Source organism: Bubalus bubalis, chromosome 20, assembly GCF_019923935.1.
Source record: "Bubalus bubalis isolate 160015118507 breed Murrah chromosome 20, NDDB_SH_1, whole genome shotgun sequence".
Taxonomy (NCBI): Eukaryota; Metazoa; Chordata; class Mammalia; order Artiodactyla; family Bovidae; genus Bubalus; species Bubalus bubalis.
Genome location: NC_059176.1, coordinates 62,497,768 through 62,520,035, shown reverse-complemented (window position 1 = coordinate 62,520,035; position 22,268 = coordinate 62,497,768). Strand labels below are relative to the sequence as shown.

The following is a 22,268-nucleotide window of genomic DNA, read 5'->3' as shown; positions in this document are numbered from 1 at the left end:
CAGAGATGCTCTAAAAGCCTTGTGTCCGGTTTGAGGGAGGGGGCTGGTGTGTTGCACGTGTGCGCCCTCGAGCTGGGCTCCCTCCTTCAGGAGGCGGTGGCATCGCCTGCCGTGAGTTGCTGTTGAGACCCACACGGTTGCGGCACACATGGGCGCATCCAGAGCGCCCAGCGCAGCCTCCGTCCGCTGCGGATGTTCTCCGATGTCTGCTTTCTCCTGTTCTCCTCTGTCCGAGAGGCCGCTTTTTCTCACCAGTGCAAGGGGGAAGTTGGTCTAGATGAAGAAGTTGCTGGGTCCAGGTCTTCGCGGGTTGCCTGCCATTCACCTGGGGTCCCCTGCTTCCCCCTCCTCGCTCTGTCGGGTTGCCCAGCTGTGGCTGTGGCCCCGCTGGGTTGCCTTCTGTTCTGCCTTTCCGCCTCTCCTTCACTGAGTCTTTCTCTGAGAAGCCGCCTTGGCGTGGCTTCTCTCTCACCCAGGAGTATTCACACAGGCCTCCTTCCTGAGGTCACAGACGTGACCCCGTGGGACCTGTGCTGGGCCGGACTCCCTCCCTCTGCCTCCTCTCACCCCCGGCCGTCTGATTGGGGGCCCCATGACTGTATCTGGCTCTGCCTTTCCTCTGGCCTCTGGCGTGTTACACCCAGCTCTAAACCAGGCCCATCCCTCAGGAGCTGCGGTGTGTGAGAGTGCCCCTTGGCATTCTATAGGGAAGACCATCCTTCAGGAGCTGCTGTGTGTGAGAGTGCCCCTTGGCATTCTATAGGGAAGACCATCCCTCAGGAGCCGCTGTGTGTGAGAGTGCCCCTTGGCATTCTATAGGGAAGACCATCCTTCAGGAGCTGCTGTGTGTGAGAGTGCCCTTGGCATTCTATAGGGAAGACCATCCCTCAGGAGCCGCTGTGTGTGAGAGTGCCCCTTGGCATTCTATAGGGAAGACCATCCTTCAGGAGCTGCTGTGTGTGAGATTGCCTTTGGCATTCTATAGGGAAGACCATCCCTCAGGAGCCGCTGTGTGTGAGAGTGCCCCTTGGCATTCTATAGGGAAGACCATCCTTCAGGAGCTGCTGTGTGTGAGAGTGCCCTTGGCACTGCCACACGGAGGAGCATCCCTCAGGGCTGCGGTGTGTGAGAGTGCCCCTTGGCGCTGCCCCAGGGAGGAGCATCCCTCAGGGCTGGTGTGTGTGAGTGCCCCTTGGCACTGCCATAGGGAGGACCATCCCTCAGGAGCCGCTGTGTGTGAGAGTGCCCCTTGGTGCTTCTATAGGGAAGACCATCCCTCAGGAGCCGTGCCACAGGGAGGACCGTCCCTCTGCAGAAGCTTCAGGACCACCCCTGTCCTCCCGGCCTCTGGTTGCGCCCGCCTATGGCTCGGGCCGGCAGTGTGCACACACCGACCCCGTCCTGCTTTGCCTGGTGGTTGTTTCTCATGGGTCTCAGCTCCTTCCTCCCCCACCAGCCTCCTGCATGGCGTCTGTGTCTCCTGCAGTGCTGTGTGTGTTGGGAGCTTCACAAGTTAACAAATTACATCAATCAGGAAACACCGCTGTGAGAACTGTAATGGGAGGGTTGGGGATTATTAACACTTTTGAGAGAGAATAGTAACCGAGGGTTTTTCTGCTTGTCTCTGTCTAGAACTTTAAAAGTTAAAAACAGTTTCCAGTGTTGACATTAGTCTACTTCTAGGGATTTATCCTCAAAAAATAGTTTTGAATATCTGCAGAGAATGTCCACTGGACTGTTGTCTATGATGTGGAAGCATGGAGGTAACCTGAATATTCTCCAGTAGGGTATCGGTTTAGAAACAAACGAACTCATGGTGCATGCTTACATCTTACCTTTACCGTCTCCTTCATAAAATGGTGATGTGGAAGGGTGTTGACTTGGTAACAGGTTTATATGAAATGAAGGAAGTATGTTTGAAAACATTCTATTATTGTCTGGTTTCCTTTACCTTAAATTATAGAGAAAAGATAATTGGCGTAGTTAGTAATATCTTTGGATGTTGAGATTATTGATGATTTTAATTGTCTTGCTATCACCTAAGCTTTCTACAGGAAGTGTCCTTTCTCAATTAAGAAAGCTCTTTATTAAAGTTGGAATTGGATACTTCTTATATTCATATAAATCGCAGGTTCTTATCTCACTGCTGAGTTAGCCTTTCTGTCTATATTCAGTGCTGGGGAAGAGCCCGCGGCCACCTGCCGACGTCAGATGGAAGCAGGAGACGTGGGCGTGTGCTTCCCGGGTCCCTCCCTCACAGGCCCGGCGCCTGTCCTCCGTGGACACGCAGGATGTCCTTGAGGCTGGCGCAGCAGTGGGCCGCTGTCCCTTGGCTGGGGGGCTGTTTGCTCAGGCGTGGGGCACTGCGCTCTGTACTGGGGGCAGGGCATGTGTGTTTGGGCACCTGCCGGCAGGCCTGGGTTGCAGCCCTGACCCTCTCCTGTGTCCCTGTGTGGCCCTGGGCTCCAGGCTGTGGTTTGCACGCTGGTGAGGTGGGGTGGCATCTTGTGCAGTGGTGAGTGTGCTGAGTGCTCGGACCCACACCAGGCACATCCCGAAGGAGAACTGGCCAGTGAGCTCCCCAGACAGCCCACCTGCGCCCCGCTCCTCCGGCAGTCGGTGGAGAGAAGGGGGCCTTACTTCTTTAACGATAATGTAGGATTCCTGGAGACTGGCCGTGTGGCGGGCGGGGAACTAGTTTGTGAAATGTGCTTTCCTTGTAACTGAAGCCCGTGCTGCCCTCCCCTCTTGTGTCCCTGCAGTCTGCGGGCCGGGCATCGACATCCGCAACGACTACCAGCAGCTGAAGCGCCTGGAGAACTGCACGGTGATTGAGGGCTACCTCCACATCCTGCTCATTTCCAAGGCCGAGGACTACCGCAGCTACCGCTTCCCCAAGCTCACCGTCATCACCGAGTACCTGCTGCTGTTCCGCGTGGCCGGCCTCGAGAGCCTGGGCGACCTCTTCCCCAACCTCACGGTCATCCGCGGCTGGAAGCTCTTCTACAACTACGCCCTGGTCATATTCGAGATGACCAACCTCAAAGACATCGGGCTCTACAACCTGCGGAATATCACCCGTGGGGCCATCCGGATCGAGAAGAATGCCGACCTCTGCTACCTGTCCACGGTGGACTGGTCCCTGATCCTGGATGCGGCATCCAACAACTACATCGTGGGGAACAAGCCCCCCAAGGAGTGTGGGGACCTGTGTCCGGGGACGATGGAGGAGAAGCCGCTGTGCGAGAAGACGACCATCAACAACGAGTACAACTACCGCTGCTGGACCACAAACCGCTGCCAGAAAAGTAAGACGAGGCTGTGGCTTCGGTCCCCCGCCTCCCCCACCCCCTGCCTCGTCCGTCCTCCTCTTTGGGTGCCTGTTTCTCCCGGGTGGGTGCGGCTCTATTGCCACCAGAGTGTGGCATCTCAGGGGGCTTCTTGCCATGAGATTGTGGCATCTTAGGGCACTTCTTTTCGCATCGGGGGACTGGTGGGTGCAGCCTGTGTCAGCTGCTGTGAAAACCCTTCCAGTGACACGCTAGAAACCATCCGCTGTACTCCTGGGTGGGAGGCTTGTGGAACTGCTGCTTTGAATTTCTGATGGGCAGGGTGACCCGGTGTGCTGAGAAGTGCCTAAGTTCTGCCAGTCAGGGGCTGTGTATGTATCATCAGGTCTTTTATCCTTTGCGTGAAAGGAGGTTTTTTGGTAACGCAGGGCTTCCTTAGCGTGAGTACACCTGGATTATTACGGAGTAGAGGAGAGGTAAAGACGGACTCACATCCTGTGAGAGTGCTGAGCTGCAGCCCGTCCTTGGTCCTTAATGATGAAGTTCCAGTGCTTGCACATCCTGGTTTATGATGGAGCATAGCCAGGGCGGTGCTGGCAGAGGAGCCCTGGACCGTGTCTAGGAGCCCCAGGTTCAGGCTGACCTGGCGGGTAGCTGGCTGTGCAGCAAACTCATTTGTATACCCCAGGTTTCTGCTTCCTTTCTTGTCTACCTCTTTCTTGAAGAACTGTGCAAATCTTCTGAAGCCACTTAGTGAAAGAACTTTGAAGTGTGTTTACTGCTCCTGGGGGTCAGGTGGTGGTGTTTGGAAGCTCCTTGTTTGTCTGTCTGCTGTGCGTGATGTCCTCTAAGTATCCTTGATTGTGATGCACGCCTTGAGCACTGGGTTGTTGGGTGTTGCAGCGTGACTCTGGGCCTTTGTCTTCTTGCTTTCGGCAGTGTTTAGCTCTGTTGTCCAGGAGGGTTCCCCTCGCTGGCTGGAAGGCAGAGTGGTACCTATAAATAGTTCAGTGGTTGGCCCAGTTAGAGCCTCAAGGAGCCCATGTACTCCAGCTGGCCACGGAGAGCCAAGAAATCCTGAATTGGTAGGCTTGCCTAACCATGACGTGTGTAAGATAAACAGAGCAAAGGCCAGACCCCACAGGTAGCGTTGTTTCAGCTTCCTGCCAGCCCAGGAAGCAGAGCAAGGAGGCTCTGACACAGGGCATGCTTTCACACTCCCTGTCGCTCCATCAGCGGGCGGGTGAACACTGGTCCAGAGAGGGCGGGACTCCACGGGCTGCAACCAGGACCTGAAGAGCTGAGAACACCACCGAACCACTTGGAGCATCCCTGTTGGCTCGGGTTGGGGAAAATACTGTGCTAAAGTCACATTTGTGATTGATGAAAACACTACCCTATCATTAGCTTACCCGCTGGTTCTGAGAAAACAACACAGAATATTTTCAAATAGTCTTGACATTTAAAAACTTTATTTTAAAGGAAAAAGTCATCTTCAGATGAAGTGTCATGTGTCGTGGAGAGATGTTGGATGTGGTATAAGGCGGGGTGACCTTGGACTTGGATGTGGTATTAGGGGGTGACCTTGGACTTGGGTGTGGTATTAGAGGGGTGACCTTGGACTTGGATGTAGTATTAGGGGGTGACCTTGGACTTGGGTGTGGTGTAAGGGGGTGACCTTGGACTTGGATGTGGTATTAGGGGGGTGACCTTGGACTTGGGTGTGGTATTAGGGGGTGACCTTGGACTTGGGTGTGGTGTAAGGGGGTGACCTTGGACCAGCCAGCCCTTCTGTGCGGTTGTTAGCCATGTTTAGAATGCTCCATTGGGCAGCCCCATATTATTTCTTAGTGGTGGTCAAATGTGTGTGCAAGACTGTTTTGAAAACTCATAAGGTCTGTACTAAAGGGAGGTGTTACTTAAAAGTCGTTCGATGGGCACTCGTTCAGTGATTCAGTCAGCATTTACTTAGGTCTCACTGTGGATTCTGTCCAGCTTCTTGTTGAAGAAGTCTGGAGCAGGGGTGCGGCATGAGTTTCGGGCCCGAGTCTAGCAGCGTGACTGGACATTCACCCTCGGGCTGGCCCTCAGTTTCCTCATCTGTGACATGGGGCAGCCCTGTGGCATCGTCATAGGCTGTGGGGGATTAGAGAGAGAAAGGGGAAAGGCTCCTGAGAAAGGCCTGGGGGGCGGGCATCAGTCCGCTGCGTCTGATGCTGGCAGGCCTGTTGGCCGGACGCCCTCTTCCCTGAGGCCGCACCCTGCAGCTTCTCCCGGGCCAGTGTCTCAGGCCTGCTCATGTTTTTCTGTGATTTCACAATGGAATATTTATTTAAAATTAATGACAGCATTCAGGGAAATTGTCTTCCCTTCAGGTTGTCCTGAAAACTCCAGGGTTGGCAGGTTTCTTAGGGATTTTCTAGTTGAATTGGAACTCTTTCCCTTTGCATAGATTCCCTTCTGACCTGCGGAGTCCAGTATGGTAGCCACTAGCCACACGTGTCTTGTCCAGTACTTGAACTGTGGCCTGTCTGAATTGAGATTTTTTTTTTAAGTGTGAAATACACACTGGATTTCAGAGCATAATATGGGGGAAAAAGGTATTTCCTTAATATTTTGTGTATTGATCACATGTTAAAATGATGTTTTAGACAGAGGGAGTGAAGCATTACCATAGTTAGTTTCACCTGTTTCTTTCCAGTTTTTAATGGGGCTCCTAGAAGATTTGAAGTCACAGGTGGAGCTCGTGCTCTGATTTGTCCAGAGGTGCTGCCTCAGAGCATGTCGTGGAAGGCACTGGGTTCTGGCCTGCAGAAGTCCTCTCTCTGCTGAGCACTGCAGCGCTGCGGTGCTCCACACCTCTCTAGGCAGAGCCGAGGGGTCATCCGAGGAGCCAGGTGGGGGCCACTGAGTCCGGATAGAACGTTTGCCTCGGGGTCCCCGTGAGTGTGAAGATGGCCAGTTGAAAAGAGGAAGCACAGAAGCACCCCATCCTTCCCGGAGCTGGCTCCAGACGGAGTGGGGGGCTTCTGGAGAGACGTGTCAGGTCAAGGATGTGTGTGAGATCTTTGACAGGATAGAGAAACACTCAATTATGGGGTGCCCATAGGCCGTTTTTCCCTGATGCTCCCCTTTAATCCCCCTCTGTAGACCCTGACTCTGCAGGGGCAGGTGGCTTTGTCGACAGCCACCCCCCCCATTAAAGAAGCTACTGTGCGGGGGGTTCCCTGCCCGCTTCCATCTTCCGATTCCCAGGGGTGGTTTTATGTCGGCGAGAGTCACTCACTTCTAGGAGGTGAGTGGCCTTTAAAGAGCTCAAGTGTGGCTTTTCCCTGCTGTGAGCAGGTGGTGCCCCCTGAGCTGTGCACCGCTGGCCCCGCCCTCCCTGCCTGCCCGCCTCGCTGGTCCTCATCCTGCTCGCGCTGCGGCCTTCTTTCTGGCTCCTCTTCCAGGTCCAGCCTCTAGACACTGCTCTCCTTGGGCTGTCTCCCCACCGTCCTTTCCCCCGGAGTATCTTACCTGCTGCTTCAGCAGCCTCCCACCCGCATCTGGCTTCCAAACCTCATCTCCAGCTCAGACCATCCCCAGTCATGTCTGGACCCCCATGGGCATTTCAGCTACAGATGTGGGGGGATATCTGGAGAGAGGTGTCAAGTCAAGGATGTGTGTGAGATTTTAGATGTTACAGAGAAACACTCAGTTATGCGGTGTCAGCGTCTGATGGTCTTCCTGGCTCCTTACTTCCAGCCCAGGGTTCTCCCTGATTCCCCTCTGCATGGGCAGCATTCCTGTTCTCCGAGCTCCTGTATCAGACACTTGGGTACCATGTGGATGCTTCCTTTCCCAGCTGGACACCGAGCCCTTTCCATGCGAGGTGTTTCCCCCGTCTGCCTTCCTGTGTCTCCCCTCTGCTGGCTCAGCGATACAGCCTCTCCCTGGCCGCCCTGCCTGTCCACCTCGCCCCAGTGGCCTTGCCCACACGCACGCTGACCCTCAGGCTGCTCTCCCTGGAATCCGTCAAGGAGCCCACGAAGCGGGCCTTGTACCTGGCCTTGTGCCTGCCGGTCTGTGGCCCCGCTGAGCAGCTGGCTGCCCGCTGCTGGAGGCCTGGGGAGCTTGGTGGACTCCGGTGGGCTCTTCCTGAGGAGACGCCTGTCTGAGGTGCTGAGTAGATTCTGGGCATGTCCTCCAACACGTGGCCAGCCTGGCCATCCCCCAGGGGTGAGCTTGCTCCTGCTTTGTGAAAGACGGGTTGTCAGGAAGATGCATCTCCCCCCTCGCGCAGAGAGCGGTGTGGAGCAGCTGCTTGGCGAGCCAGGAGCTGCGAGGATTATAAAATGTGGACGTTTCCTGTGTCACCCCTGACGTGCCCTGCCCTGGTCAGAATGATCCAAGGCCAGGGATGATGGGGAAGGGTGGAGAGGGTGTGACCCATCCCGAAAGCTGAAGCCTGGCCCGAGGGTGCTGTTCTTTATCGTCAGGAGGTTGGCCGCATGCAGGGAGGGAACAGGGTGGACTTCCCCGGGCACCTGAAGTTCTCTCCCTGCCCGGTGCAATGCCCTGACCCTGTGTGGGGTTTGCCTACCTTCTGGGTTTCTGGTATGAGATTTCAAGTATGGCACCCCCTGCCAACCAGGAAAAAAAAAAAAAAATCTGAAAACCTACTGCTGGACTTAGTCTCCAAGTACTTTCTCAGTGGTCAGGGTGAACACCGTGAGGTCCCTGACATCACGGTGCCGCCAGTGAGTGGGCCTGGGCTTTGCCGAGAGCTCCACCGGGCCGGCTTCGCTGTGGTGCTGCCTTCCTGCCGTCCAAAGGGCGTTGTCTGGGGACAGTGGCCCGGACCTCGGTGCATTCCCTACCGCCTTCAGAAAGGAGAAACCAGGGAGACAGGTTGGTGCTTTCGAGGAGAAGGCAGAAACCGGCTCCATTTATTGACAAGTGGAACATGTTTCACTGCCGTCTCACCAACCGGGGCCCGGGACTTAAAACGAAGACAGGTGGTGTAACAGTGAGAATCCTGTATTTACCCCGAAGTAGGTTCTCCTGTTTTTATCAGACTCTCCTCAGGAGGGTGATCCTGGAGTGAGGGGTGGACTTGCCCCCTTCCTCCTTTGCTTGTATTGCTGTGTCAGGCCCGATGGGTGAAAGTGGAGGCTTGTTAGTGTCTGTAAACCACCTGCTGGATTGAGGTGAGGTGAGGGGACCCTGGGTCTCCATTATTTCATCTTAATGGTTCTGCTAATTCTTCTTCTTTTTCTCGTTTTCGTTCTGTGAAATGCTGTGTTGTGTGTTGCTGTGGCGGGCCAGGGCAGAGCCTGTGTGTGCACAGGGCTGAGGGGGTCCCGCACGTCCTGTGGGGGGCGGGGGGCAGGCCGTCCAGGGGGCTCTGGCTCGCATGTCAGTTGCGGCCTCTCTTCCCCTGGAAGGCCCCTGCTCCGGTCAGCTGAGCCCAGTGTGGGGGTTTCTTTATTTAGAAAGGGGGTCACATTCCCCGGGCCTCCTTTCTCTGCCTTTTATAGTCACGCGTGGAGATGGCATTTCTGCTCCCTGATGGTGACCCTGTTCCCGAGATGGAGAGGCAGTTTGTGCCCCTGTGTCCCTGGGACCCTCTTAGCCGACCCCAGCTCTTAGTCCTCGTGCCTTGTTGAAAGGCGTCATTCTTGGCTAGATGTCACCTAGTTAAGGTGTCACTCTCCCACGCTCCCTTCAGGAGTTTTTTTTTTTTTTTTTAATAGGGATTTTGTCTTGGAGATGAAAAAGCTTTCAGAATATGTCTCCTAGGATGCTTTTTGCAATCCTAGGTCTTTGGAAAATATTCTGGAGTCCCTTCCCATTTCATTAGTTAAGCCTACTTATAAGACCATTCTGGTTTTTTTTTTTTTTCTCCTAAAAAGCCTCCTTCTTTTGTTGTGTTAATATTTCTATCTCGCTTTCCATGTGTGGATGCCAGCATGACATTGCCTGCTAAAGTGGGGATGATGTGGAACGTGTGGGCCCGTGGCTAATCCTGTCCTGGACTGCGTTGCTCAACTTGAGTGCATGGGGTGGGTTAGACTTAGGTTTGGCTGGCAGTGGAGCTGGGAGCCATGACTTGGAGACAGGCCTCCTCCTAGCACGTGGTGTGAGTCTGGGACTCGGGCTATAGGAGGAGGAGTCTCTGACACCATCCTGGGATGGAAGGCGCCCCTGACTTGGAGGAAGCGAGAGACAGCCAGGGTGTTCTGGGAACATCAGGGGCAGGAGACAGAATCTCTGTCTGCAACACACAGGATATTAAACAGAATAGTCATCTGTTTATCACTGTGTCTAACTCGGGAATCTGGAGTTAAGAAATATAGAGGTCTTTTGGTGACGCTAGTGGTAAAGACTACTCTTGCCTGGAAAATCCCACGGACGGAGGAGCCTGGTAGGCTGCAGTCCACGGGGTCGCGAAGAGTCGGACACGACTGAGCGACTTCCCTTTCACTTTTCACTTTCATGCATTGGAGAAGGAAATGGCAACCCACTCCAGTGTTCTTGCCTGGAGAATCCCAGGGACGGGGGAGCCTGCTGGGCTGCCGTCTATGGGGTCGCACAGAGTCGGACACGACTGAAGCGGCTTAGCAGCAGCAGCACCAGTGGTAAAGAGTCTGCTTGCCGATCGAAGCAGGAGACATGGGTTTGATCCCTGGGTCGAAGATCCCCTGAAGGAGGGAATGGCAACGCAGTCCAGTGTTTTTGCCTGGAGAATCCCATGGACAGGGGAAGGGGAGTCTGGTGGGCTACAGTCCATAGGGGTCACAAAGTGTTGGACACGACTGAAGCGACTTAGTGTACACACACACAGAGGTCTTTTATGGGGAAGAAGGGAATCCCCGGTGGAAATCCAAAATCTAGACCATTCTGGGTTCTGCCGCTGGCTAACACAGCCTGCGCTGGACATTGTCAAGTGGGCTGGGTTTTGTGTGGGCCGATGGCCTGTCTTCTCAGTCCCTGGAGGAGCAGCTCCCTGGCCTGCAGGGGGAGGTGAGGGGGGAGCCTTCTCAGATCTCAGGGGAGACAGCTGGCATCTCAGGTCAGGGAGGGATGGGGCTCCTGGGGCCTGCACGCACAGGGTAGGGTGACTGTCCAGGGGAGACGGTGCTCCTCCAGGGCCAGCATGGTGGCTCTTCTGCCGTTCTCAGGGTGCCATGAGTGGCCAGGCCTCACTCCTGATTTCCCAGTGTGTTTATTCGTCCCTGGCAGCGTTGTGGAGGCAGCAGCTAAGCACAGCGTGCCCGCCACCCTCTACCTCACTGGTCTTTGGGCATGTTTAGGCGGCCCTGCACCTGGACGGTGTGGCTTTCCCCTGTGGACCATCGTGGCATTTAAGGTTGATATTTGGAAGAATATGCAATTTTGTACAAAATGGGGCTCAGAAAAGTAAGCGGCCTTCCAGCATGGACAAAGACGTCGTGTGGCGGAGGTTTGAGAGCAGCTGTGGGTTGAGAGGGCTCTGCTGCCCTGCTGTATGCCCCCAGGTTCCGAGGCGCGGCTGCCAGGCCCCGCCTCCCATCTGAAGCAGGGCTGGGCAGGTCTGCGTTTGGAAAGCACCAGACAGTGCCCAGCACACAGTAGGTTCTTAGCAAATGGTAGCAGCTGCTGGTCTTTTTAAAAACTAAAAACTGCATGCCTAAGAGCTGCATTCTGAGAGCATTTAAAATTCTGAGCATTCTGACTGTGTATGTTTATTGCTGTGTCTTCTATGGTCTTTCTGCGTTACTTTTTCTAAATTGCAAGAATTCAATGATCATAAATAGCGTGGCACAGTGTAGGAGTGGGTCTCGCTAATTTAATCCAAATTGTTCAAATTCCTGTGTGTCCAGATGAGCTGTATCTTGAGAGAACCTTCAGTGAGGACAGATGTCCGTATGGGGAGGCGATGGGGGCCTCTGCAGTCACAGGTGAACTGTATTTATTTGGTTATCAAACCCTGTGAACTTACTGCTTGCAGGCTGGGTGTTGGGAAGAATTCAGAACATCAACAACAAAATTCTTGTTTGATACTAACCTTAAATATTATCTTCTTTAAAAACGTGTTTTCCTCAGAGAGCAGCAAAGTGGTTCGAGTGGGCCAAATTGGGGTAAAGATAACGAGGGTGGACACTTTTGTTTGTGACAGCTTCAGGTCCCGCAGAGCCAAGGTAGCTCTCCGTGTGCCCCCTGCAGAGTGTGTGCCTGTTCACGCCCTTCTTTGGGTAGTACTTGCTGTGTGTGTGTGTGCACACTCGCGTGTGCATGCCCCTGTGTTCTCCCACCCAGTGCCTTCACCTGCTTTGGCTGTTTTGTTTCCTTTCTCTCCTCTCACCCTCCGCCCCCCATGCAGGAAACACACACTGGCTCCCTCTGTCCTCCCTGAGGTCTTCCTTCCGTTCGAGGGGATCAGGTGGGTGGGAAAATGCTGTGCAGGAATGCAGGCCCTCTCCCGGAAGCCTGGCTTCTATTTCAGCTCATTATTGAACAGAAGTCGCTTTTTGTTTCTCGGCCTTGGTCACAAGCAGCCACCCGGCCCTCTTTCCTCTCTTTGTGCCATTTTCCACGGCGCCCACGTGGGGTGGGAACAGAAGCAGTGTGTCTGGGGACTCCGCGTTGAGGCTGTGCAGATGGAGCGACCCTTGCGGAGCTATCTCCTGCTTGTTTTTGCGAGTCCTAATGAAGGGGCTGGGGGAAGGCCAAGGTTTGGGGGCCAGTGCAGCGAGGCCGTGTGGCCCCGGGCCCTGAGCCGTCTTGCCCTGGAGCCCCGGGAAGCGGGGCCCAGCTGCAAGGGGCCTCCGTCTGCCCTTGGCAGCAGATCTGTGAACCCAGGCTGCCATTCTGGATTTCCGGATAGATGAAAAGGGCTTGGATGGTTTTTAGCAGCTCCCAAGACCGGGTAGTTGGGCTTAGTAGTAAAAAGGGGCCAAAAAAAAAAAAAAAAAAAATTGGGAAGCATAGAGCCTGGGATACAAAAAGAAAGCAAGATGAAGGTTGCCATTATTAGAAGCACTTCCTGGACAGCCACAGTGTTCAAATTAAGACTTTTTTTTAACCCCAGAAGGTATTGGGTGGTAATAGGGAGACAAATGGAAACTGGTCACATTCCCTGAGTCCAGAAAAGGCAGAGAGCTTTGTTCCTGAGGTTCCCAGTGTGATGTTTCTGTCCTGACTTCTTGGCTTCTGAATGGCTCCTTGTGCCTGGCTAAGTTGATGATATTATTCAGATCTTAGACTGCTCCTCAGGTTATAGGATGTATTTTTGTTCTCTTCTTCCGTGGACTAGAAGTGATGGGATTATTTTGTAATACACCGGTATTCTTTTAGAAGCATTTGCGTAACTGTGTCAGAGAAGCTCTGGAACAGGTTTTTAAGCAGGGCTGTGGGAAACGGCCCTCAAGTTCTCCTCCATTCACGAGAGAAGACGGAGCAACCCGGGTGCAGGATGGGGTGTCTTGGGCTCCCCCTTGGAAGTAACTTCACTAGTGGTCTGGGTGCACCGTCTGGGGGTACAGTTTAGGTGACGGGGTGTCATCCTCTGAGATCACCGGGTCCCCTCCCCCAGCCCCTCGGCCACCCCCTCATCCTGACTGTCCTTTCATATCCACTGTGGGAGCTGAGACTCTCAGGATCTTGATACCATCAGTGCTTACGAATAGAATTCTGAGAGTGTGTCATTTTTTTCAGAAGAATGCTTCTTTAGATCCACAAATATTTCTTGTTTGCTAAGAAAAATATCCTTGGGAAAAGTCACTGGATGCCCGAGATGGACGCCTAGGTGAGGTGGGGGGGAGTGGTGAACTTTTGGGTCTGCTTCCATCAAGCAGAATTTTATTGAGAGGCGATTGATAAAACAGCCACAGCCAACTTAACAGACTGTCATTGTAAGATAAATTTGTTTTGCAGGATTAGTTTGATGTTCCATTTTAGAGACGACAGCTCTCTGGGCCCGCTGTGCCTCCTGCCCGTTATCAGGCAGAGGGAGTGGTGAGGCTGCAGTCACGGATTCGGTGAACTTCATGCTCGTGCTGTGAAGCTGGGGACTTCAGACGCCCAACTTGACTTGGTCTCATGGGAAGGTTTAGCCTCTTTGGGTAAATGCAACTCTGTCTTGTTGGGCACTGTTCTAGTTCATGGAGAGCCTCCGCGGTTAGAGAGGAGCCCCTGAAGATGTGTAAGGGGGGATTAGATGGTGATGGGGATGGTGTTCAGACCACCCCTTCCACACGCAAATGAAAGGTGACTGGTTTGGGTGATTGGTGTAGCATGAGCCAGTGCAGATTCTCTTTTCAATAAGCCTGGTGCCCTTTTTTTTTTTTTTTTTTTTAAAGTGTGAAGCTTGGACTTTCATATGCCAGCTCTTCAACCTTCAGTCTTAAACTCTTCCACAATTAGCAAAATAAAAGCAAACCTCTTGTCAGCATCTTCTCATCTCTGAAGCCAGGCTGGAGAGGCAGGTGGTGGGTGGTCAAAAGACAGGAAGGAGTAGGGGGCCCCCTTGCCTCATGAGCTGATGGAATTTGCATGGAGACTGTGAACACATAAGCATCCCTGTTTACCGCAAAAAACATTGGCCAGATGCCGCTACTGCTGCTTAGCTGAGCAGCCCAGTGCCAGCCCTTTCCCTGCCTGCTCCCTGGTTTCCTCATCTCTTAAACTGAGCGAGAACAGCTCTGTTTCCCTGCTGTGCTGGAAGGTGTTGGGGACCTTGGATGGTGCTGCTGGCCCTGGACTTGAGGAAGCACTGCTAGAGCACGAGATAACATGTTCCAAGCTCATCGTGGTGTGAAGCGATTGCCTTCTTTTTGGGGATGGGCCCTACCCTTCCTTCAGGACAGGCTCCCGAAGCGGGCCTCGGAGGGTGGGCTGCAATCAGCCGGCTCTGACGAGCTCATGGAGGGGGCAGCAGATAGAGCACAAGCCAACGAACCATCTCAGTGAAAGGGTGGAAGGCAAGAAAAGCGGTTAGACAGGCATTGAGAGTAGGAAATTGAGTAGAATTTATGTTGGTCTTGTGTCTTTGATGTGACTTTTTCTGGTCTGGCTTTTGCTGTAACCAAAGTTAATTATTCACAAGTACTTTTAGAAACCCCTATCTAATGTGGTTATGTTGCACGAATTTAAGTTCATTTAAATCATTCTTTTCAACTCAAGTAAGCTCTCCTTCACTCGGAGCTGGAGCAAGCTGACGGGCCCGTGAGCATTTCTGGCTCTTGTGGCCAGTGGCTGACATCTCCCGTGATCCTGACAAGGTGCCGTGGGCTCAGAAGCACTTCTGAATGATCAGGGTGGAAGTACAGCACTTGCTGAGTAGCCTGGGAGTGGGGTGTGTTCTGCTCTGCACGCTGGTCCTAGCAGCCTGGCTGTGGGGTGTGTGCATAGTGAGTTCTGGCTGGGCAGACCTTGCTGTGGCCACGCTCTTCGTGATGGATCCTTACCTGTCGTCTGTGCGGTCATCACGGCTTAGCTCAAGTCTGCTCTTCCAGGACACCTCCCTGAGTCTCCCTCATGGGAGGCTGACAGGCCTGCAAGGCCCACGTGCGAGTGTGGGGTCTTTGCCCTGTTCCTGGTCGGTGACGATGCCTCTCAGAGCTCTGTCGGTGGTTTCAGAAGGCCTTGTGCACTCAACACTTGTCTCTTTCTCTGGGTCGATGATGAGCCACTGTGGGTTCCAGCTTGTTCTCTTTTTATAAATCTTGGTTCTCCAGCTTCACAGCTAGGGTTGGAGGAAGGCAAGGAGGACATGTTCTGCAGGAATCTGTCTCCCTGGCGGGCCTGCCCCTGCAGAGCTTCTGCATCTGAGTGGGTCGGTTCTCATGAAGACTGGGGGAGCTGGCCATGAGGAGTGGAGGTGCCCAGGACCTGCAAACTAAGGGGTCCTCACTCTTGGTGTCATGTCGGGGTGAGTGAGCCCAGTCAGAGCTTGGGGTCCTGAATGCCAGCCTTGGTGCTAGGCCCAGTCTTGATAGGTATAGGAATTTTATTAATATAAAATGGGATTTATAACATGTTTTTAGATGACACATATGGTTTTCAGTTCAGTTGCTCAGTCGTGTCCGACTCTTTGTGACCCCAAGGACTGCAGCACACCAGGCTTCCCTGTCCATCGTGAACTCCCAGAGCTTGTTCAAACTCATGGCCATCAAGTTGGTGATGCCATCCAACAATCTCATCCTCTGTCATACCCTTCTCCTCCTGCCTTCAATCTTTCCCAGCATCAGGGTCTTTTCCAATGAGTCAGTTCTTCACATCAGGTGACCACAGTATTGGAATTTCAGCTTCAGCATCAGTCCTTCTAATGAATATTCAGGACTGATTTCCTCTAGGATGGACTGGTTGGATCTCCTTGCAGTCAAAGGGACTCTTTCAAGAGTCTTCTCCAACACCACGGTTCAAAAGCATCAATTCTTCAGCACTCAGGTTTCTTTATGGTCCAACTTTGACATCCATACGTGACCACTGGAAAAACCATAGCTTTAACTAAATGGACCTTTGTTGACAAAGTAATGTCTCTGCTTTTTAATAGGCCATCTAGGTTTTTCATAGCTTTTCTTTCAAGGAGCAAGTGTCTTAATTTCATGGCCGCAGATACCATCTGCAGTGATTTTGGAGCCCAAGAAAATAAAGTCTGTCACTGTTTCCAGTGTTTCCCCATCTATTTGCCATGAAGTGATGGGACTGGATGCCTGATCTTCTAGTTGGAGTGAATAAACTAAATATCAGTAGAGTTCAAGAGCAACTAAGTGAGTGTGGGGGTGTGAGAGGATGTGCACACACAAGATTTGGGTGATTCTTAACCTCTGCTGAGTCTGTTTCTCCTTACCATTCTCATTAACATAAATCCAGTCTCATTTAATGAGGTGGAAGAGATTGTATTCTGTGTATCTCATTCCTTTGGTAAGGGAGAATGGCCAAAAGGTGTGAATTATAAGAAACATCTGATTTCGGTCCTGATGTGTCTGTGCACCTGGCCAAGGTTCCCACAGTTTCCATCAGTCATCCTGTTGTGTGCAGGTCCCATGCCAGGCAATATGAGAGGATAGAAACTTAGTATTTTATCTCGAGATAAGATAAAAGCACAGGACATTCCAGAGAGACACACACACAGCTTATGCCATGTGACGAGATACTCCACGATTTTTGCCTGAAGAGGAGGCGAGGCAGCCAGAGCTAAGAGCTCAGAGCGGGTAGAGTTCCGAATTTGGAGCTTTGCGTGGAAAGAGCATTTGCCTCAAGTGAGATAGAGGCCTTTCTCGCAGCACGTGCCTGCGTGCTCGGTCCTGTTTGCCTAGCACTGTATACACGGCCCTCAACCCGTGAATAGCTTGCATTTCAGAACTTTGTGAGTCATATGGAATGTGGAGGGCATCATTTCACAAAAGCAGAAGCCTGTATGGTGGTTGAGGTCCCTGCCGGCGGTCCCGCCCGAAGCCTGTTCAGCTGAGATATCGTTTGCGTGGAATTACTGTCCACAGCGTGGTTCTTGGAAGAAGAGACCTATTGAACTTTATCCCAGAAGGTGGTGCCTTTGCTGACCGATGGTTAAGGCAGGGGTGATGATGGGAAGTTGGTGGTTTCCACTTTATATCTGATTTTTAAAAAAATCCTCCCTGAGGGCTTAGCGCTTCCCAGGTCGTCAGACCTGGGGGACAAGGCTGGGTGTGCAGCGGGAACAGCAGGAGCTAGGACTCAGCACTCTGGTGTCCCGCTCGGCTGGGAGGGGGGATTCCAAGTTGATTCCAGGACATGTCCACCAGAAGGTGCAGTGTTTGCCTTGGAGGACTCTGGTTGGTTACTGCGTGGCGGACTTTGGGTTCATTACTCATGTCATGATGTTTATGAAGTGCGGATTTGTGACCCATGTCTGGATTAGATTCCCTGTTGCACCAGGGCCACCAAGCAAGTTTTATTACATAAGATCAGTGAAGTGTCTTGACCGTGTCTGGAACCAGAACAGGCTCAGGACATCTCAGTTCTTCCTTTTTTCCCCCTCTTTGGATCTGATGTGTAGGGCTACCGATTTAAATTTTGTGTTACTTGTCTTGCTGTGAACTGTTCTTTGTGGCAACAAAGGGATCCCAGATAGCCCCCTCGCTCTCTTCTTGTCTGTCTCCCAGTTAGAGAAAAACTCAGCATACGATCTTCGGCCTAGAGAAATATTAAATCTATGTTAAGTATGCAGACATGAATGGGCAAAGGGAGGATCTGTGGCAAAGAGGATCTGCTGAAACAAATAAGTCATGTAAACCGGCAGAAAGAAATGTGAAATTGATTTCATCTTTTCAGCTCCCGGTACTTACTGCAAAGATGAAGTACTGGGAACGGGTTGTCATCTGAAGTAATAGAAAGATGAGGGAGTTTTGAAGCTGACTGGGATTTTTCTGCCTGCTAGTAGAGTGACTTGGATTACAGACTATAAAAGTGAAGACGTTTGAGGAGAGCAGTTCCATTTAGTATGGATCATGCTTTCTGAGCAGCCTCTGTTCCAGAAGGGAAGAAGCTGAAATCCCCAGGCTTGGAAGATATTGGATAACAGCTCATTAAACTCTTGTCATAAGCCTTCATTTAACGTCGTGGGAAAACTCACAGTATCTCCATTATGAAACCACTTAAATTTCCTTTCAAAATGCACATTGTTAACATTTTTTGTTTATTAAGTGGAGCAATAGATTGAAACTGAATGGATTTGATTCTCTCATCCTGTGTTGTATGCTCAGAAGACCAAGGTTTCCCAGAATTTTTATCATGGTAATGAGATCACATTTAGCTAGCAGGTTGGAAGAGCATAGGAACCATTTAGGTCCATCCACAGTTAATTGGATCAGTGGTGAAGATTTTGAGAAAATGGAAAGAATTAAACAAATTTGTATTTCTCCTAGGGTTTTGTTTTGTTGTTTAAGGTGATATTAAATGAGTTAACTTCTGATCTAGTAACTTTTGAACTAGTAGAGTTAACTTTTGAACTAGTACACTAGTAGATACTGAGTGAGTTAACTTTTGAAATAGTAGACTAGTAGACACTGAGTGAGTCAGCCTTTGAACTAGTGGACTAGTAGGTACTGAGTGAGTCAGCCTTTGAACTAGTGGACTAGTAGATACTGAGTGAGTTAACCTTTGAACTAGTGGACTAGTAGACAGTCAGCTTTTGAACTAGTGGACTAGTAGACACTGAGTGAGTCAGCCTTTGAACTAGTGGACTAGTAGACACTGAGTTAACTTGTGAACTAGTGGACTAGTAGACACTGAGTGAGTCAGCCTTTGAACTAGTGGGCTGCACAGCAGGCAGCAGTGAACTGTCCACACTGCGTGTCGCCCCCCAGCACACCCCACGCTATTCCGTGTCACTTATGAACCAGAAGCCTATGAATTTGCAAGACTGACTTTTGAGGGGGTTCAACTTTCTGGATTTCCCTGGTAAGGGAGTATTGGGTGCGAGCCCCAGGAATGAGAGCAGCCTGGGAGGAAGAGGCCGTCTCCCCAGCCGGGCCGGTGCATCGAGCGCTGTCCCCTGGGCGCTGGGACGGTTCTGAAGCGGGCACTGCCGGTGTAGGCTGAGGGAGCTGGCTCAGGGAGCTGCCGGTCTGCGTGGATCTCATGGAGGAGAGGAGCTGGGGGATCGTGAGGTCTGACCCCACCTTGGTTCAGAAGGCGCCCCTCCAAGGACCTCGGCGTGTGCCTGCCACTTCTCACTCGTGGCTCCAGCCGTCACGGTGACCGCTCCCGGGCCCCCAGCTTCCCTTTCGCATGGTGCTGAGACCTTTGTAGACGCACCCTTGGGCTGTCTCCTTGCGTCTGGAGTGCGCCAGGCCTCTGGCCGAGAGGGGCTGACTTGGAGCACACAGACTGACGGCTCCGGAGGCGCTTGCCCTCGTAGGACATGCTCTGGGTCAGGAAGGGGGAAGACGGGGTGTCCCGCGGTGGAGAAGCAGGGGGCTGACAGCCCTGGTCTCCCCCTGGGGACCCTTCAGCCCTGCCGGGGTATCTGTGGATTCAGGTATCGAGGGTGTGGTGTCGTTAGAACAAAACAGAAGCCACTGGCCATGGAATATGTGGAAGTGGAGTTAGAACTTTGTGTTCCATGAACACTTTCTAGGAACCAGCTTCACATGCCCTGCCTAATCCTCCTGAGAAGTCACAGCGAATCAGAGGGAAGCTTTGACTTGGAAAAGGTCTGGAAGGTTGAGCCAGGGCCAGCCCCGCCACTCTGCGGGTCGAGCTGTGTTAGAACCCGGGGCGCCCCTGGCTGCCGTCTCAGGCCGGGCACGGCCGCCTTCTGCTGCAATCCGCCCCTCTCCGCTGTCTACCCCGGAGGGCTCTGGGCCTGACGCGAGGCTGGGCACGTGCCCTCGGCCCCTGCGGTGCGCTGTGAATGCTAAGAAAAAGGTATTTGCCTGGTGGCAGAAACAGAGCTGCAGCAGCTTATGAGGCCTGGATCTCTGTCTCCTTGTTCGGTCTCTTTACATGATTCAGTGTTTTGTGAATAGGAAAAAAAAAATCCACATCTAAATCCCAGGCATCTAACAATATTGACAAAAGAGCAATTTTTGCTACTTTGGTTAGAGCTCTTCAGACCTGTTAGAAGATCTCCCAACATTCGGAGGCTCTGCAGAGTAGAACTCCACCGGGCTTCTGCAAGTCCCAAAAGAGCTGGGCCTCCAGGGAGCCTGCTGATCTAACCCTGGTGCATGGACCCTGGCGGGTGGGGGATCAGCTCGGAGGGGAGATCGTCTGTGTGAGATCTCTATCTCCATGCGGGTGAACTGCACCCTACCCCTCTGGATCCCTGTGGCACTGAGGAGGGACTGAGTTAATGATCGCAGCTGGCGCTCATGGAGTAACTGGTACGCGCCAGCCACCCCCCCAGCAGTCTGCTTCAGGCTTTGTCACAGCCTGCAGGGCGTTTGCAGACGTTCCGCCCTCCCCCCACCCCGCCTTTTCTGTAGGTGAGGAAACTGAGGCAGGGAGACCTGATGAAACACGTGTGAGTTTTCATGCCACCAGGCAGCCAACCCGGAATCAGACCTGCTTTTGTCTGATTCCGTAGCTTGTGACTCCCCCTCACACCATGCCACTTTGCCGGGAGCCGCCCCGTGCCGTCGGGGAACACACACCCAGCAGTGACCGGCTGGCCTGTCTTGCCCTGGAGAAGGCAAGGCTCCACGACCGACAGGGTCGTGCTGTCCTCCTCTAGCCGAGAGGCTTCAGTGCACACCCGCAGAGAGAAGTGGTGAGGGTTCTGTTTGCACGGCCCCCTGCCTCCTCGCCCTTCCCTCCCAGCCTTCTTTACATGGCCAGAAAGTATATGACTAAAGATAAACGTGAAAATGAAACAGTGTCGTAAGCGCGGTCAGAATACAGATGCTTAATCAGGAAACAACTTGTTTCTGAATTTCAAATACTGTGCTTGTGTCTCAGACTTGACCCCCCCATCCCCTCCCCTTAGGGAGGATTTATTTTCACATCGGTGAATTATTTTCACATGGGGAGAAAAACTTTGATGCTGATCTGTGATCAGGTACCCTTGTTTGGCTGATAACTAGGAGAATTGTTTTCTTTTTAAAACCCTTCTTTAATCTCCTAAAAAAATATCTTTAATAAACAAGTGGATGCTCTAGCTCTGATGAAGGGCAAGTTGTGATAAAGGAAGAAAGGAAACTTGTTATTCCTTAAAGAAAGGAGTAAAAGTCATACAGGGAGTAATATGAAGTGTCAGAAACTGATTTCTTGAAATCAAATCTTGGATTGCCAATTTCACCGTGTATTAGTCTCCCTGATGATGAGTTGGCCGTACATTTGTGTTTTTTAGTCTTTTTTATTTATTGGGCAGACCAAACTTGTTGCCTGTCCAGTGTTTAATTCTGTTTCCCTGGAGCAAACCACCATGATTTGCTCAGAGTTTTACTCAGAGATAAAGGTGCACCCCGAAACTCTGTTCTGTGATGCCTCAGCAAAGGTAGGCCTCTGCAAGCGCCGTGGAGGGTGGGGCTTTGTGGGCCGTCACCAGGGCTTGGGTGCTTTGCCCTCTGCAGGAGTGATGCCTCTCCCTGTCTCTCCTGCTGTTCCCGGGCTGGGGGCTGTGACCTTCTGGCCCTCCTGCTCTCCCCAGGCTGGGGGCTGTGACCCTCTGGCCCTCCTGCTCTCCCCGGGGTGGGGGCTGTGACCCTCTGTCTCTCTCCCCTGGGCTGGGGGCTGTGACCCTCTGTCTCTCTCCCCTGGGCTGGGGGCTGTGACCCTCTGTCTCTCTCCCCTGGGCTGGGGGCTGTGACCCTCTGTCTCTCCCCCTTGGGCTGGGGGGCTGTGACCCTCTGGCCCTCCTGCTCTCCCCTGGGCTGGGGGCTGTGACCCTCTGTCTCTCCCCCCCGGGCTGGGGGCTGTGACCCTCTGGCCCTCCTGCTCTCCCCAGGCTGGGGGCTGTGACCCTCTGGCCCTCCTGCTCTCCCCGGGGTGGGGGCTGTGACCCTCTGTCTCTCTCCCCTGGGCTGGGGGCTGTGACCCTCTGTCTCTCTCCCCTGGGCTGGGGGCTGTGACCCTCTGTCTCTCTCCCCTGGGCTGGGGGCTGTGACCCTCTGTCTCTCTCCCCTGGGCTGGGGGCTGTGACCCTCTGTCTCTCCCCCTTGGGCTGGGGGGCTGTGACCCTCTGGCCCTCCTGCTCTCCCCTGGGCTGGGGGCTGTGACCCTCTGTCTCTCCCCCCCGGGCTGGGGGCTGTGACCCTCTGGCCCTCCTGCTCTCCCCTGGGCTGGGGGCTGTGACCCTCTGGCCCTCCTGCTCTCCCTGGGGTGGGGGCTGTGACCCTCTGGCCCTCCTGCTCTCCCCGGGGTGGGGGCTGTGACCCTCTGGTCCTCCTGCTCTCCCCTGGGCTGGGGGCTGTGACCCTCTGTCTCTCCCCCCCGGGCTGGGGGCTGTGACCCTCTGGCCCTCCTGCTCTCCCTGGGGTGGGGGCTGTGACCCTCTGGCCCTCCTGCTCTCCCCGGGGTGGGGGCTGT

The 22,268-nt window shown here is 53.2% G+C and overlaps 1 protein-coding gene across 3 annotated transcripts in view; it reads left to right on the top strand.

The window, feature by feature from the left end:
• IGF1R (insulin like growth factor 1 receptor) overlaps window positions 1–22,268 on the top strand; it is a 307,210-nt gene that overhangs the window by 50,297 nt on the left and 234,645 nt on the right. For all 3 annotated transcript variants that reach the window (XM_025271567.3, XM_025271562.3, XM_025271563.3), the window contains exon 2: window positions 2,763–3,308. In XM_025271567.3, coding sequence (XP_025127352.1) covers window positions 2,763–3,308 — 546 coding nt within the window. The remainder of the gene's footprint in view (window positions 1–2,762; window positions 3,309–22,268) is intronic.